This window comes from Styela clava, chromosome 6 (assembly GCF_964204865.1).
Source record: "Styela clava chromosome 6, kaStyClav1.hap1.2, whole genome shotgun sequence".
Taxonomy (NCBI): Eukaryota; Metazoa; Chordata; class Ascidiacea; order Stolidobranchia; family Styelidae; genus Styela; species Styela clava.
Genome location: NC_135255.1, coordinates 15,718,044 through 15,734,097, shown reverse-complemented (window position 1 = coordinate 15,734,097; position 16,054 = coordinate 15,718,044). Strand labels below are relative to the sequence as shown.

The 16,054-nt window shown below is 32.4% G+C and overlaps 1 protein-coding gene across 1 annotated transcript; it reads right to left on the bottom strand.

The window, feature by feature from the left end:
- Window positions 1–3,170: 3,170 nt before the first annotated feature.
- On the bottom strand, window positions 3,171–7,639 carry LOC120330619 (G-protein coupled receptor GRL101-like). The gene is made up of 8 exons (XM_078113358.1): window positions 7,434–7,639; window positions 7,140–7,268; window positions 6,708–6,815; window positions 6,129–6,350; window positions 5,630–5,775; window positions 5,285–5,452; window positions 3,899–3,991; window positions 3,171–3,670 (listed from the first exon to the last, which is right to left on the bottom strand). Exons 1-8 carry the CDS (start codon window positions 7,637–7,639, stop codon window positions 3,633–3,635), a joined length of 1,110 nt encoding a protein of 369 aa, XP_077969484.1. The 3' UTR covers window positions 3,171–3,632.
- Between the last annotated feature and the right edge of the window lie 8,415 nt (window positions 7,640–16,054).

The window sequence follows — 16,054 nt, the reverse complement described above, 5'->3', positions numbered from 1 at the left end:
GGAACGATAGAGAGTGGGTCACAGATTTTTAATCAATGTTTGTATGTATAAGAAACTTCTGGAACAAATCTTATAAGCTTCTGTTGGTGTTGGTGAAGTTTTGGGCCAAAATTATGCAGCACTTTAATCGGGGACTTTTTATGGCACTCGATTTTATGAAATTAGAGTACGAAAACACGCATACGAATTACCAAAAACGTTTAGGACGATGCGGCAAATTATTTTACGGTTCAAAGAGTTTGGAGGGAATTCCACTCTAATTGTATTCTATTTTTCGAATAGCTTTCAACCACATTAATGCACTTTTACAATGCCCCATTGTTATTTCAGATTTTTAGGTTTTTATTTCAAGTCTAAAAGATTTTTTCTCACCGGCGTTATAGACGGGAAACTAATAAAATGCAAAAGTAGTTCTCGTATAACCCCTAAAATAGTCTGCAGATACACTTCCGTAAGAGACAAAACGTCGCGAAAAATTGACAGATTAATTGCATTGTTATTTCATAAACGATGTCAGAGCCAACAGCTGACTAACGGTACACAGCGGTGCAGATATGGATCCAAAGTTTGGAATTTTAAAAATTGACAATGAGCGATCGCAGCCTTGACAGCCCAAATGACGGTGAATTGTGATAGTTTAGTGATTGTTAGATTTATTTAAGGCCGGTTTTCTGGAAAATAAATCGTTGAGCTTTTACTTAATAATTGACAGTATTGCAACATACAGTAACAATTTTCTATGAATGTAATTTGAACTTATTCTTTGCTACAGCAACTCCTACCAATTGTTTTTTAGATTGTGACGGCCAGGAGATTCAAGCAAAATCGAGAAATTGTTATGAATAAAGAAAAATATACACATCAGTGGGAAAAAAAACGATCAGTCAAGATAAAATGTGTGAGAATCCCCAAAATACGTTGTTGATATGTATGTGTGTTATCGAATTGACTAACTAATACAGTTTCCAGGAGCTACAAGCAAAATATCAAGACTTCTCTCGCAAAACAAATTCGTTTCAAAATAATATCAATTTCTGAAAAATGCGATCTTTCACTCAATGAATGACAGTATTGTAACGTACAATAACGATTTGCTTTGAGTGTAATTTGAACCTATTCTTTGCAACGTCAACTTCTACCAATTTTTTTATATTGTGACGGCCAGGAGATTCAAGCAAAATCGAGAATAAAGTACAATATACACATCAGTGAGAAAATACACGAAAAATGAGTCAAAAGAATGATCAGTCAAGATAAAATCTGTACGGGGTTTAATTTACATCCAATATTATCGACCAACACAATATGATATATTGCGACCATGTCATGAGCTTTGTCGAAAAGTATGTTTCATAAGAAAAACACAAATTTATCACAAATAAATCTTTTGTAGAATATTAGAATGAGCTTAATTGTCGTAAAAATCAAATTTAGAGATTCATGAATCACATTGGATATTTCTTAAAACAGTGAAAATAATTAATAACGATGATAATATACACACAAAATGAAATACTTGCAATTTTATAATAAGATAATTATAACAATAAGTTATAATTAAACAACTAAATGGCAATCCGAAGAAAATATTTTTTACCAGCACATAAAATATTACAATAAACAAACAAATATGGCAGCCTACAGGCCCAAATGAAATCTTGTGATTTTTTTGTGTCAAGGCGATGTAATGCACTACAGTAATCTTGTATGAATTAATTATAAATCATAATCTGCCATCGTAATTATGTTTGGGTAATAAAAGTAAACATGCTCACTAACTTATAAATTAGGGGCAAGTATGGAAAATGGAATTTTTCAGCGTACAGACCAAGTCTACGGAGTATTTATACTAATCACTCATTTAATTCGTTTTTTTTTTGGTAAATGGAGAATTTAAATATTGCAAATATAAATTTTGAACAGGTTGTGAATATACTTAGGATATGAGTAGACATATTCGATGTAATATCATTAGCACGATTTATTTATTAAAATCTTCAAAGGCAAAAGTCAAATGAAAATCCTAAGTTATGTCGTCGATAAATGTTTCAAATTATGATATTCACTAACAAAACCAGTATCAAATATTTTTGTTAGAAAAAACTACACTATTTATTGAAAATGAATCACTTTCATCCTATAACAATTTGGTATGAGACTACTTTAAAACTATTCTTTGCTATATCAACTTCCTACAAATTTCTTTTGGGCTGCGTCAGTTGGAGATATAAGATAAATCAAAAAATTCTTACGCACACAGAAAAATATACACATTAGTGAAAAATTACACAATAAATGACGAAGTAAAAAACATCAAGATCCATAGAGAGTTAAGATTACATCAAATATTATTATTTTTTAATTATATACCAAATTATCCATAACGCAATATTTTAAAAATCAGAATGGGAGATGTATGAATCACAATAGGAACTTCTTGAAACACTAACATGATTATTAATGACAATATACACCGATAGAAAATATTATTGTGCTTTTTAGCTTTTATGATTTTTTTAAAATACGAATTTATAACTTTATATTAATAACAATAGGTAATGAATAAACAATCAAATGAGAATCCAAACGAAATAAGCTTCTTATTTCTTGCACACAAAATATCGGCAATATGCTATCAGGTAAGGCATGTAGAAATTATGTGACTGTTTAGTCGAAGCAGTGGAAATAGTTTTGTATGAATCTATTTTGATGGCATGATATGCCAAAATCGTATGTATGATTTATTAATAAAATAATCCAGCCTTCAAAACTGCTGTGCATGAAACGGTTTTTCAAATTCCAACAGACTATTGTACAATCTGCATTATTTCTATTTTGGGTGACTTGGTAAGTAGTTTCACATATATAAATATATGGTAGTATATACCGATGGTGTCGTTCGTGATTCTACACAGAAATATAATCTAACTCTTGAATTAGTAGCATTGTTAAAAAAGTACCTTCAGCGTTCAGTCACATCTACAAAATTTTTGCTGTTTTTTCAATTTTTTGTTATAATGACACATATGGATACAGATACACACATCTACAAAGTTTTTATTAGTTTTTATTTTTTGTTATAATGACACATAGGGATACAGATAAACACATCTACAAAATTTTTAATGGTTTTTATTTTTTTGTTATAATGAAACAGAGGGATACAGATTCACACATCTACAAAAATATATTGTCCCTAATTTTATTATAATGATGATACGATAAGCTAAGTGAAGTGAACCACCAGTTAATTACGATGTGAACATAACAAATAAGTTTCACAAAGTCATGATTATACAGTGATATTACCATGATTTGCACAACAACATCCAGCAATTTTCATATGTTATTTCATTTAACCTGACAAAATCATCAATTCTTTTTTCCAAGCAACGAGCAGTGATCCGAGGACAAAGTCTTCCAATTTTATCTATGTATTACATTTGATTCAATCCGTAGAACTTTATAATTTTGCATATATGCTCTAACTTAAAGTTAGAATCAGGAAAAAAGTTCGAGGAATGCAAAAAGCTCTATACAATAACAGAACAATATCTGCCAGAAAACAATAAAATCGATAATCTGTGACATGTAATCTGACGGAAAAAACATAAATTTTGTTGTTGTTTCTTTTAAACACTGGTTTCGCGTTGAATTGGGGTTTGAATTTCTAAAAATAAAAATAAATTCATATTATTAATTCATTGCGTGGCTTCGGTGTGGATAAGCGATGGGCGCAACATTTTGCAAACAATGAGTGTAAAGCTATAAATTATATTTTCAAGCGGTTTTGATTCCATGTCGATGTGGCCTAATGCAGTCATTGGATAGTGAATCAGAGAAACTTGTTGAAATATTTTTGGAGTGAATAGAGAAAGATGAATATGCGCTTAAGTACCTACGACTCTTTGTAATGGCCTTGTTAAATTTTCCATCTGTTGACATGAACTCCTCTGAACATCTCTTCTATTCCTACTTGGTTTCGTAGCATCTTCGAAAAGAAAAATTGAGTCATTTTCATTGATTTCATTCGCATCCTTCTATTTGACACATTGATGCAACAAAGAGTCTAGCACAGGGGTGTCAAACTCGTTGGTTTCCGAGGGCCGCATTGCATTTTGGGAGTTGTGCAAAGGGCCGCAAACAGTTTTTGATATATTTTGATAATGTATATTTGAAGCATATTTTCAGATAGGTGTAGTTCGTGACATACCGAATGAAGTTTTATCATTTTTTTAAATTTCAAATGCCATTTACATATTAATTTTGCATTTTACTATTATTTTAATTTACAGTATTTATTACAAAAAATCATAAATTTTTATGTACAACTATTCATAAAATTTTGGAACAAAGTTTCGATAAGCATAAGAAAACAATAATATATATATATGAAATTTTGAGAAATGCAGAAATATTGCAACTCCCATTTTTCTTAAAAAATGCCATCTTCTCCATGTACTTTGGATTTTATTTTAATCCTGAAGCTTTTTTTCAAGTATTCTTTTTCTAGCTTGAGGTGTATCCATAATTGGGTCAAATTGAAAACAAGAAAATTTCAATTTTCCAAAACTACTTTCAGTAAATTGTCGTTTTCTGTGTGACTAATCAATTTCACTTTAAAAGGTTAGAAAAATGTATTACATTTAGATAATAAAAAAACGTACAAAATACTACAATTATTGTTAAGCGTTCGAGGGCCGCATTGGAAGCTCTCTGGGGCCGCATGCGGCCCGCGGGCCGCAAGTTTGACACCCCTCTAGCACACTTCCTTCAGCAATATTACCGCACAAGAGAAATGAAATTACAATAATGGCGAAAAAACTCATAAGTTGTACTACATGCCGGAACAATGATTGATTTGAGGTTGTTTTGCAGGGTTCATGAACTAAAGGTCGATGCGTGTTCACAAGATAGAGTTGGCTTTTTTATCCCGAAGGATAGGAATGCTGATAAGATATCTTAATCATAATCTTGTCAGGTAATCAGTCCAAATCGGATATGGGATTCGTTAGCCAGTTTCGTTTCCAGATGCGTAGACATGATGATTGGGGGAAGACGTAACCAACCAGCAGATACGTGAACAATCCTACGACGGCGGGGATTTTAGCATTCCTCTCGTCATAATTATTTTCAAACAAGCTGTTTTGTAGCAAGCGTATTCTTATCGTTCAGAACGATGTGCCACATTGCCTGTATCTGATGATTTGATCCATATCCATCACCACTTGTACAGTCTCCAAATACATCAACCAAATAAATGAATTGAGGTTACAAAACTTACCACGAACTAAACGTCCCACGGTATTTTTGTAAATCCAAGATCTGGCGGGGCTTAGTTTCTTCCACGCATAATCAGGGACATCAGAATATAAGAAAGGATTGAGGCCGCTGTTGATCGGAATAATAATCAAACCTACTGGAACGTATGCATCATATGGTATGCTGATACCTGGATAGAGAGAAAGACAAAGCATAGACCCTATGGTATGTTGATTCCGTCAAAAAGAGAAAGATATTCTAATATAACAGATCAATCCCGCATTTAAAAAATTAAAATTAAAAATTCATTCAATATAAAATTCATAAAGACGGTGTTTTTACATACAGTTGTAAAAGTTCGTCTCACCGAAAACTTGTAAAAAGCCCATTATGCAGACAGGCATCCAGCAGAGAAAATCAGTGAGAATAATTCGAGAGATTTTTTTTTGCATTTTTATTCCTCTTTCTGCCTTTATTTTGTCACTGACAGCAGCATTCTCTTCTTGTGTTTTCCTGAAATATTATTAATAAAATATACCAATTCAATACATTCATCTCTTGCAAGGTTTTTCATGACAGAAAAGAGAAGAATTACCAACCAATAATAAATAGTTTGCCCGAATTATAGAAAAAGCATCTGCAAACATACACTACAGTTCATGGGAGTGTTTCAAATAAATGTGACAATGATATATGTTTATTCCTTCCCTTCTGAGATGTCGCTAAAAAATTGACTTTAGAATTGATTTATTCTAATGATGGATTTATTTGTGAAATATATATTATCCAAAATTATCCATATCTGAATAAAATTAGCTTCTTTTATCTTTGATATAGTTTTCAGTAGATAAATAATACAAAAATACCTGTATATTTTGACATATCCGATGAAAATGACAAAGAATGCCACGAAATTTACAATTAGGATAAACAGTGAATACAACCAAGCAGTGTCAGTATCAGGGTTTGGGAACAAAGTGGGAAGGCAAACCCCATGAGTGGAGTAATATCCAAACCTACGTTCAACCTTGTATGTCGAATTTAAATTGCTGATTAGAGATTCTAGCAAGGACCATGTTCCAAGTTTTCTAAATAATAAAAAAAAAATTTTTTTTACGCAAACAATATTGTTACAGCACATGTTTAACCGCCAGTCAACCAATCTATAGGATTGTATAAATTCATGATCTTATCTAGTGAGAAATTGTGCAGCTTGAACGTATGTTTTTTTAATCGAGTCTCCAGATTTTTAAATTGGTTTTCGAAAAAAGCTTTGTTCAAAGGGAAAACGTGAAAATTAGTAGAAAATATTTGCCTAAAAAACTTGATCATAATAAACATTAAACTAAAATTCATTTTTTTTTTAAATAATATTCATCTACAGCAGTGATTTTTGTAACAATATTATGACAAGATCTGAGTATATCATAGAAGTTCGTACTCACTCTTCTATAGCAGGTTCATCTTTGAATCTCTGTTTTGTTAGAAGTGAACGAGACAGATTTAAAACATCGTTCTTATTAAGAGTTGAATACAATGGATGCCTGTCGTACCTAAAATATTTCAACCAGTCAACATGTCTGATTTGAACTATGAAAGCTTCTTATAATGGAATGTTTGTTCAAAAAGATTAAGTGTGATCTTAAAATATCAAGTCAGTTCTCAATGAGTTATGATCAGTTTTATTGTATATGTCACTTTACCAGTCCTAAAAGAGACTCTCGCTTTTCAAAACTATTATTATAACGATTAACAATTTAAACTATTATTTCTCTTGTGAATAAGCGATCGGATCTTCTTACTTATACAAGAGTTGTTAAACGTTAAGAATTCAGATGCTTTTCGTGTCTGAAAAACAACAAATTCTATTTTCTCACCAAATGCTGTCGATAAAAAAGTCCTGAGTAAAATTGAATACCGGAATCACTCCCAATAAGATGGAAACTATCCATGAAACTGCCATCAGACATGCAATCATCTTCATTGATGTTTCTTTTGCAAAAGGCCTGCCAAAACAAAACTCAAGAATTTTTTTTGCTTAAATAAATGGCCCGTTATTTTTTTTTTCGTTTTATTTATCTCTTTGTTTATGTTTAGAGGTTGCAGACAATCGAGTATCAAAATGATTCAAAAATATCCTGGTTTGTTTAAAAGCATACAAACAAATTTACCATAATACAGTTTTCATTCGAAATCCTGTAATAATGGTTAGAGTAAAAACAGAATTTTCTGATCCAATCAAAAGCAAAGTTCCAATAGCAGAACATGTGGAACCACTTCGCCATTGTCTGTCTGTTTTACAATAATCCTTTGTTATTGTTGCATTCTTTATACAAATGGCCAATGTATATATCTGTAAAATAGTATGATTTTTCATCTCACTTTCTTTAATTTATTATGTGTTATGATCTTAAATCTTGAATACAGATTAAATATTTACAAGAAATCTTGATATGTTCTTTTAACAATATTACTTTTATGATAAATCAGTTCGTAAGTTTACCTAAAGATGACAAAACGCTAACTGGTGTTGAAATAAAGAAAAAATGTGCTATAGTCATATTTACCAAAAAAATTATGAACATTTATATATAGTTTCAAATCAGCAAAGTTTGAATAAATATTGGTGCAGGTATAATTATACATACTGTACACTTACCCCTACAAGTAAATCCGAGAGTGATAGGTTAAATATTAAAGATTTGTTGATTAATTCAATTTTTGAAAGTTGTTTTTCAGGAAAGAAGATGTTTCGAATCGATCTGCTTGCCACGAATATATTTCCAATAACAGCAAAGAAAGCTACATGATAAATTAACAAATGTGAGATATTGCCACGACCCAAGCAATCCAAGACAATTCTTTCAGAATATAGCTTGGTACAAACATTAAGGATAAAGTTTGAATGATTTCGCATGGTCAGTGATTAACACACAAAAAGAAATAAAATTAATAAAAAAGTATAATATATTTTTTACGCTTTAGAAATTCAAATAATTGTTTTCAAAGTAACAATAATAATATTAGCTGCTGAGTTAAAATTCGACAATGGTATTCATCATCATTTTATAGAAGATATAGTCACATACAAACAAAAATAATTGTAGCTACGTATGTTCATCCTATTTCATAATGTATAGGATTAAATCAGTTTGCACACTGCATGATGAGACCAATGTCCAAAATACACAAATTAACATTTTCCATGGTAAATTCAGACAATCATAATATTCAAATATCATGAAAACCTAAGAAATTACTATCAATGCACGAATTTTAAAATATTTATAACTCACTGATCATCCATGTAAATGCAACAAAATATTTGTTGCTAATCATCAAATCAACATTGGAAAATGCACTAGGAATACATTTGTCAAGACATTCATCAAGACCGCTTGTGCAGTCTTCGCTTCCATCGCAAACCTACTCAGGCAAACAAGATATATAGATTTATATATATACAAAAAAAAACGTTAAATTCAGGCATACTTAATAGGACACACCAGCTTGGATAATAAACAGTAGTTTGTGAATTTGAAAAATGAATTTTGATTTTAAATATGTCACTTTGCAGAGGTTGATAAATAACAAAACTGTTATCAATATTATCCATAGAAATCTTGCAGCCATAGAAACCTACTCAGTCAAACAAAATCAACCGTTAAATCTAGACAAACTAAATAGGACACACTAGCTTTGGTTATTGAGCAAATGGTTTGTAAATTTTAGAACTAAATCAATTGAAATCATAATTTTAAGGATATCTCTTTGTTGTGGTAAACAAATTACAAAACTGTTAATATAAGCTGTTGAAATCTTGCTTTCGGAAAATTACGAAATAAACTCGGATTATATGACGAACCTGTTCTTTTGCAATGAATTTCGGCTCTCCTGTATCATTGCAGTAGAAATGTGTTTCATCACTACAATGCATTTCATCGCTTGAGTCTTTGCAATCCTGTTATTATGCATGGAGATAAATTGTCATTAGATCTTCATTTTCTGTATATCAGCTTTATTCAATGAAATAATGCGATTTGGGAGCAGGTCCATGACCCACCACCTCACCAAATGAGCATGGAATTAGTCTAATTTTATTTAGATAGTTTTATAATCAAAGTACAGTCATCTCCATTTTAATGCTAATCGTAAAAGATTCTGTGGACCAAAAAATGCAAAACACACAGAAATTTCATCCTGATCGATAAATAAAAATATCACAAACATAGATTTCTGAACGTTGTATTATTTGGGGATCTATTAGATACTATTAGCCATGAGTATATAATATATTTATATTTTAACTACATATAAAATCAAGCTTTGTAAACCATGGTTCAAGGCAAAAAATGTCGTGGTTTATATTCACGATTATGCTCAGCGAATTTTCTGTGATATTCAAAAATATTAATTTTAATAAACTTTTTACCTTTTGATTGTTACACACCTTCTTATTGAATACATTCAATGGAAATCCTGAATCGCAATAAAACCTGCAAATAAAGTAATTATTAAATAACATATGTGAAAATATCAATACAAGAAATCTGTTTAGTTTCTGGGATCCCAATATCAAAATCCTTGGTGACTCAATTTGTAGTGAAGTTTCTTAATTTATATAAGCTGTTGTATTTGAGCAGCTTGTTTTGAGTATTTTATCGACACTAACAAAGAAATACAAATATTACTGATTTTAATATGTTCGAACTGTCATTGCCAAAATATGCCCTCTTTTTGAAAATACAACAAAAACAGAAAAATACCTATTTAAGCAATTTCTTTCATCTTCTCCATTAACGCAATTTTCTATTCCATTGCAAATTTGTTTGGAATAGATCAGTTCGCCGTTACTACACTGATAATACAACCTGCCAACAGAAACTCTACAATAATTTGTACTCAATGTCAAGGGGGAAACAGAATTTCAACAAGGTAGAATCATTTTTCATGATCGCGCATCTGCAGTTTACATTTATATTAATCAACTGGTTTGTCCAGATATGTAGTATTGCAGAAATAGACATATCTGCTAATTTAAAAATATTTTAGCTCATAAAGTGCTTTGATCAAGAAGATAAATAACAATTTAACTCAAGATCATATCCCAATTCTAACCCCGATTACTTTTCATAATCAGATTACAATCACTAACACAATATTTTCCACTAGCAATAAGCTAAGTCAGTACTGCGTTTCGTCACTGCTGTCACGTGACTGGCAATATGAGAGTGTTTTTATCTACATAATATACTATATAATATATAATTTTTACTAAAATAAAACTACAAAACGAAATCCAAATAAGTAGTTTCTTGACGCGAGCTTAAGGTGCGAAGTGCGGCCCTCGCGCCAGGGTTTGGACGCCCTGTTTTAGAGTATATATACCTGGCGAAAGAACTTTATAACCTTGTAGTAAAAAATATAGACGTAATCTTGAGACATGAATGGGAAATACAAATACGAGAGCAATAAATTCTGTAACTAAAAAGAACATAAAGTAAATCGAATTGATTGAACGGATTCATGGGGAGGAGTAACTTGCATTGTAAAGCGTTATCCCTTTTTTTTTACCGAAAAACTACGCGAGAAAAGTCGCAAATTTATGCAATGAATGATGCTTTCATAGTTGCTCTAATAAACTAATCTGAATGAAATCAATTTTTTTAGGTTTTCGGGAATCCGCCGCAGGTCGGCGAACAAAAAAGATTTGGAAGCCATGTGCAAAAATGCGTGCACGTACTGCCGGATGCCATTCTGGGGTAGTTCAAAGACTTTTATTATTATCTCAGCAGCAAACCATATTCACTGGCAAGTGTAGACATGTAAAACGTGTGAATAATTATTTAATCCGCCACTTAGAAATATTGGATATATGTTGATTATACATAATATTGGAGCATCTGTATCGGATTATTTATGGGCATTATAAAATATTCGAATATCGGTACTGATAATGTAACTACGCCGATTGTGATCACGTGCGTGTCGTCCAGAAGATTTTGCCATGTACAGCCGAGGCTTGATGATTGAGTGATGAAGTGAAAAAATAACAATGTGATCATGTTCACAGGCGACCGTAGTCTCTCTGCAAAGCTACCCGTCAGCCTGAATATTTTAAAATTTTCATTAAGACATCAATTTCGATATAACTTTCACCATGTCCAATTTGAAAATGTAAGTTAATTAAAAAATGAATACCGTACCGGTAGAAAAAACCTTAAATTTATTTTGAGAGATGTTTTGTTGGTACATTAATAGTTGTTTGAATATCAACAAGATATCAATGGTAGTTTTGCTAAAATATCAGATCGTATTAAATATTAGCCAGAACAGCAAACTTTATCGTTCCCTTTGGGAATTAAACTTGAGATAAAGAGACAAATACTGGAACGAGAATATCGGTCAGAGACCGAGGACTTATCGACCAAAAGTTAGGGGATCGCCCGAAACATCGCTCTTACTCCATAGTGACACCTTGTGTCCCATCACTAATTAATTAATAAACCGCTAATTATACGACATAATTCGCCCAAAATCAATAGGCTTCTGGTCCGAGATATGATGAATGCACATAAAAAATCTGGAGCAGATTCAATCTCGTTTTCGTGAGATATCGCGTGCATTTAACAGACAGACAGACAGACATACAGACAAATATCTATCAACATACTTACCGATTAAAATCGATAAGTAATAATGGCATCATAATGATATATATGGCATGTGTTCGACATGTTTCAGTGTCATTCGATTATCAACGCAGAAGAATTGCAATTACACGTAAAGAAGCTGCGAAAACATGCAATTCCTTTCTGGGATGCAATAATCAAATGAACCAGCTGAAGAAGTGCAGATAACGTTACGATACAAAAAGGCGACTGACTGACTGGCCATTCAGGCAGCCACGTGGGTTCATTTGGCGGCCTACAACTCCTATGTTAATTGATGGGCGGAAAGACCATTTACATTCCGTAACTTCCTAGAATATTTGTCAGAGCATCTCGCTGAAAAAAGGTGAATCCGAACGTATACAACATCAAGTAAAAATAACCGACAGAGAGAGTTAAATGTTAGCTTCAATAAGAAATGCTTCATGAATGCCGTACATTCTACAGAATGAATGAGCTAATTCAGCTGCTCTAGACAAAAAAAAAAAACTAGCCTAAACATTGCACTGTGATGTTAAAAGATAGATATTGTGATTGTGACCAATCATTGATATGATTGGCACAACAAAATGCTAATACTGGACGTAAAATCTTTGAGATTATTGTTTCCTGTTTTTTATTGTTTAAATAATTGATAACTGGATAAAATAACAATCTGGCGCGTAGGTTCTATGTGTAGATTTGAGTTTCCGCGAGTGCGGACTTTGAATGCTTAACATCGAGTTATTAATTATAGATATTTCATTAATAGCATCTCGTGCTTGAAATTATCAATAAGCTGCGTTGCATTCGTTCAACACAGGTGAAGTCATATGTTACAAGGCAATACACCGGGTTCACACGCTGAATTAGAGACCCAGTCAACCTTAAACACGGTCTCGTTTACAATTGGATTGGTGAAACATAAAATATTTGTGATTGTGTCACGAGGCAAATATTCAAAATCTCAAATTATATTGTCCATTGCACATTAGTATTTTCATGATGAAATGGAATTTTATGGCAATGAATAGTTGTTCTCACTTTGTTATTTCTTGGAATATAAGTACATAAAGTTGATTGCACTTGGCAAATGTCGCAAGCCGAAAACTGGTGTGAAGGGTCAGAGGACGTTTTCGGGCATAACGGAAAACCGACTGTAAGGTTTCTGTCAATTAAAAATGCAAAGACACTGTAAATATAAATTTCGTTCGTTTATTCTAAACAGAATTACGTGGGTCTAAATAATTTTGATGAGACATTTTAAGTTAGAAGCTTAAGCTATTGATCTTCGAAATTGTTGTCACAAGTGTTGCTTTATTATTATGATCATAGTAAAAAGCAGGTGTGCAAAAGTTCTATAAACAAAGTGAGTTTGACATTAGCCGGATATGCATTGTAAACGGAAGATAGCTCTCGCATCATCGACTGCCGCGGCGGCAAATCAAATTTTGTAAAGAATCATACAACAACATCGTTATTTATCGTACGCCTTACATCGACATGCTGTTTCTGTCTAATGTGTCGATCGCTGGGTATACCATCCCGTCATTTACCAATATGAGTCGCCGTGTCGAAATACGCATTGCATTGATATGGTTGGCTCTAGGGTAGATGTCGAGAGACCCATTAAACGTCATTGTTGGACATAATATTTTAGCATTCAATACATACCAGTATAAAACAATGAAATTGATAAAATTCGTCATAATTTACAGTCAATAATAAAGAAAACTCGTTTGCGTCCGAGCAAATCGAATTAAGATCATCCACCTCAAATGAGCGGCACAGCCAGGGAGATTTCGGATCGAATTTTTCATAAGATGAAAAAAATGAATAATAAGAGGTTTTAAATAGGTGTACGGTTGCTAAAATTGCCGCTTGTAATAATGAGTGTAATGAGCTTATTTATTTTGTATGGCGTTTTTAAACTATAATTTTGCAATTTTTCTCTGTATCACAAGTATTCCACTGCACCCGTACGTCTTGTGCCTCGAAGACTCAGACGACCAGTTTTTCCTTCATCGCTCGGAATAGTGCGTCCAGTATGAAAAAAACGCGTTATTATACGATCATCGACCACGAAACGCAAAATATAATAAAAGGAGTCAATCCACAATGAAAAATACCTTACATTTTGTTTTAGGAACCGTGACAAAAACGCTATTTTAGACGCTGAAAAACGCTAAAAGTTTGCGTGCCTACGGGACACAGTATTGCATTTCCATTGTGTATCATACACAAATCTCTGAAGTTGGAACAGAGGTAAATTCAGCGCGCGATGTATATTCTTAAACTTAAATTTACTTATTACTTAAATTACCGCCAATCGACCTTTCTCGGATAATAATAATGTAAAATATCGAGACTTTTTTGTACAGTATACAATAAAGTATTCCCCGGGATTTTATTGCAAAACTGTTCTGAAGTGGAGTCAGTGTTTCAAGAACAGCTCAACTTCGACAAATCCGCAAGACTGTCAAAATACAAATTAAAATCGGAGCATGTTTGATTATTGCCCTGGTATTTTGGAGTAGTAGTGCTTTGATTATGAAGTGCTAGTTCCTTTGAACACAATTAAATTAATGTGTTAAAGCATTTAAAATGTCAGTCACGATCAAGGATTGAATATTTTCGCAACAAAAAAATCATAATCTATTGAAAAAGTCGACTCTTTTAACGAGTAGGCAATCGCGAAGACTGTCATATGAGCCTCTGCGTGAAATTCTGCACGAAAATTTAAATTTTGAACTCCCACGTCTTCCTTTTGAAAGTCCTACGACCTGCATCCAATAATCCCTCTCAGCAGCGACACTAATTAGGACCAGAGGAAAAAATTGGAACGAGACAAATATTATTCCAGGCGAATTTTCTCTATTATGTAGTTTATTCACGGCCAAGCATATCGTTGACACTAAATATTCATTTCTTTGTAGTACAGATAATGAACTGGTCCATAAATTAAAGAAGCAGGTTTGCAATTAAGCGTTAGGCCACACTCACTGTGAGACTAGTTTAATATATAATGGCTGATGAATAAACTCGAAAATATAACAAATGAAATCGAAAAAATCCACGGCGGACAGACGTAATCTTCAATTTAACGATTACTATATTACCTGCGTCGCTGCTACAGTCATTGTCTACAAATATAAATGTATTTATTTTGGCCAGATTTACCGGCAGTTATTTGGCATTTACTTTCTCAACATTATGCTAATTTAGGGTTTTTGATAAAGGCATGAAATTCCTTTCCTTGAAATGCCCGTCAGGCCAAATCTAATTTAAACAAGTTTTAACATGTTCGCGGTTTATATTGAGCTGTGTTTCGTCACACTTGGCGATAAAGGTTGAAACATTTTCGACGTACTCTCCCGAGAAGTGCTTTCGGTAGGTTCAAAAACTGGAGGCGTGCAATTCTCACAAACTCGCGTTATTTGCATCTTTGTTTTGAAAGCGTTGAAGATTTTGTAGTTTTACCCTCCACAGTTGGTTGATTAAGAAATTCTAGAATATTAAACTTCACTTACCCATTATGACTGAGTTGAGAGCAAAACGCTGGTTTGTTTGCACAATCACTGCATTCTTCTCCCCATGTGTATTCACAATCAATGACTCCATCACACTTTACTCCTAGTAATTCTAGGTACAGAAATAACGGTTAATGAAATAATTATCTGTGAGGTATAAATTAGGATTTATGTTCTTGAACTTTCAGCCAAATAGAACCAATATTTAATTATTTAAACAGGAACATTGATTAAACTGGAATAATTATTTGGGACAACAATGAAAAAAACTTTATTTAAGTTATAGTAAAATTTAAAAATTCATGATTTATAACCAACAGACCAAGTATGCAACGAATATTATATTGTGACTTCGTGACAAGGATGACATGGATCTACTTATTTTTACAATGAACAATTAGGTTCGGCAGACATTAAAATTGTTTTGATGATTTATTATTCAACAAAAATACCTTTAATATATAGGTTAGATTTCATTGAAATACTTTGAAGTGTGACCTATCTGCAGAACTGGAATTTAATTTAATTCGCGATTACCAATATGCTGTGAATATTAATTTGACCTCGGTCGTTCCTTTTTTGCGCTAATTTAAATCAATGAGATATATCAAC

What these genes read in the sequence shown, in the direction of transcription:
- LOC120330619 (XM_078113358.1), bottom strand. Translation starts at nt 7,639, where the DNA reads ATGAAAAATCATACTATTTTACAGATATATACATTGGCCATTTGTATA. An exon ending in CGAATGAAAACTGTATTATG is followed by an intron (nt 7,269 to 7,433) that starts GTAAATTTGTTT and finishes TTGTTTTGGCAG; the next exon opens with GCCTTTTGCAAAAGAAACAT. An exon ending in TTTTTTATCGACAGCATTTG is followed by an intron (nt 6,816 to 7,139) that starts GTGAGAAAATAG and finishes GAAATATTTTAG; the next exon opens with GTACGACAGGCATCCATTGT.